Source organism: Haliaeetus leucocephalus, unplaced genomic scaffold, assembly GCF_000737465.1.
Source record: "Haliaeetus leucocephalus isolate CR32 unplaced genomic scaffold, Haliaeetus_leucocephalus-4.0 Scaffold245, whole genome shotgun sequence".
NCBI lineage: Eukaryota > Metazoa > Chordata > Aves > Accipitriformes > Accipitridae > Haliaeetus > Haliaeetus leucocephalus.
The window spans coordinates 295,099-296,850 of NW_010972681.1; the positions used below are offsets into that span (position 1 = coordinate 295,099).

The 1,752-nt window shown below is 70.5% G+C and overlaps 1 protein-coding gene across 1 annotated transcript in view; it reads right to left on the reverse strand.

Moving 5' to 3' along the window:
- Nucleotides 1-226: 226 nt before the first annotated feature.
- The window catches only part of INO80B (INO80 complex subunit B), a 1,834-nt gene continuing 308 nt past the window's right edge, over nt 227-1,752 (reverse strand). The window contains exons 2-5 of the mRNA XM_010568480.1: nt 1,672-1,752; nt 1,384-1,502; nt 938-1,119; nt 227-713 (exon numbers count right to left, since the gene is read on the reverse strand). The exon at nt 1,672-1,752 is cut by the window's right edge and continues 118 nt beyond it. Of these exons, the coding sequence (XP_010566782.1) occupies nt 249-713; nt 938-1,119; nt 1,384-1,502; nt 1,672-1,752 (847 nt within the window). The 3' untranslated portion in view covers nt 227-248. The remainder of the gene's footprint in view (nt 714-937; nt 1,120-1,383; nt 1,503-1,671) is intronic.

Here is a 1,752-nt window from a genome sequence, read left to right on the forward strand (position 1 = left end):
CCCCCCCCGGGGGGGGGGGCGGGGCAGGGTCTCCCCCTGGCCCGGCGGACCCACACACGGCTCCTTCTCCAACAGCCTTTAATCAGCTCCGCGGCACCGGGCGGCGGCACCACCGTGGGACCAGCCCCGGGACCCCCGTCACTGCCCCGGGACCCCCCCGCCTCAGTCCCCACTGGGGCTGCCCGACAGCCCCGGCCCCCCTTCTGTCCATGGCGGAGGGGCCGGTGTGTGTGTCCGCTCTCCCCAGCCTATGCTGCGGCCTCCTGCAGCTGGAGATTCCTCCGGTAGCAGGCCAGGCTGCAGAGTGGCAGGCCGGTGCGGGAGCAGGAGTAACGCTTATGGTTGGAGCAGCCGGCGACGCCACAGAGGACCGGGGGGGGCACGGGGGGGGCCGGGGCGGGCAGCAGCGGCAGGGCCATGCCCGCCGGGAAGGAGACGGTGATGCGGTCGGTGGCGTTGCAGTAGTGGACGACGGGGCAGGGGGCTTGCTTGGCCTTGCGCTCTCGCAGCGTCTTCACCTTGGCCTTGTTGGTCTTGGTCAGGCGCTCGATGGTCTGGTTCTTGTTCTCCTCTGCCTTCTTGGCCGCCTGCAGGCGCCGCTTGCGGGCCCGCTCCTCCCGCTTCACCAGCATCTCCTCCGTCAGCTCCTTCGCCTTGTAGCCCATGGGCAGCTCCAGCAGCGGCTGGCTCTGCTGCTTGTGCAGGAGGGCTTTCTGCGGGGGCATGGGGGCACCGTCACAACCCCAGACAGGGCCCTCCCTGCCCCTCTGAGGGCTCCAATGTGGCTCCCCACCAGTTCTGGGACCTCCGCAGCACCCCATCTCACCTGAGCAGGCAGCCAAGCCAACACAGTGTTGGGGCCACCAGCCCCACAGCCCCGGCAGGCTGAGCTGCACCCCTCAGCCCTGCCCCAGGCGGCTCTGTGGCCACCCCTCACCTGTCGGGCTGTCAGCAGCGACTCATCCACTTCCTTCTTGAGCTCCCCGTTGTCATCTAGCTCACCCTTCTCCAGGGCATCGAGCCAACGCTCTTCCTCCTCCTCCTCCTCCTCGCGGGCAGGAAAGCAGCTTTCCGAGTCCAGGTCCGGCAGGGGTGAGGGGTCCAGGTTGCTGTCCTCATCTGGGCCAGGCAGCAGGGAGGAGAAGAGTCACCGGGAGGGGGGATTGTTGCCCCCAACGCTGTGACAGCGTGACTCACGCTGTCCCAGGCAGCAGGACCAGCCCGCAGGAACCGTCCCTGCCCCCTCGGAGGGGACCAGGTCATCCCTGCAGGCTCCTCCTCCAGCCCCAGCCCTCCGAGGCTCCCCACCATCCTCCCTTCCAGCCAAACCCCCCCTCGCAGCCCCCTGCCCCCTGCATCGGTGCCGCTACCCCCGGGGCTCACCCAGCCAGGCCCGGTACTGCTCGATGGGCACCCCCTCCGTGGGCTCCTCTTCTTCGTCCACCACCATCAGCGGGGAGGGTGAGCGCGGCGCCTCGGGGACCACCGTGAAGGTGGGCACGCTGCGGAGAGAGAGCGCGGGGGAGCCGGTGAGGCCGGGCTGGGCCAACCGGGACGTGGGGGACCCAACCCCGGCAAGGGTTGGACGTGGGGACACCCGTCCAAGCGAGGACCGCGGTGCCTGTGGGGTGGGGGAGGAGACCAGCCGGGCCCCCCCCCGGCCCCCCTCACCTCTTGGTGCCCAGGATCTGCCCCCCCAGCTTGATCTTGAGCTTGAGCTGGGGCTTGCGCAGGCCGGCGGCGGGCTCGGGG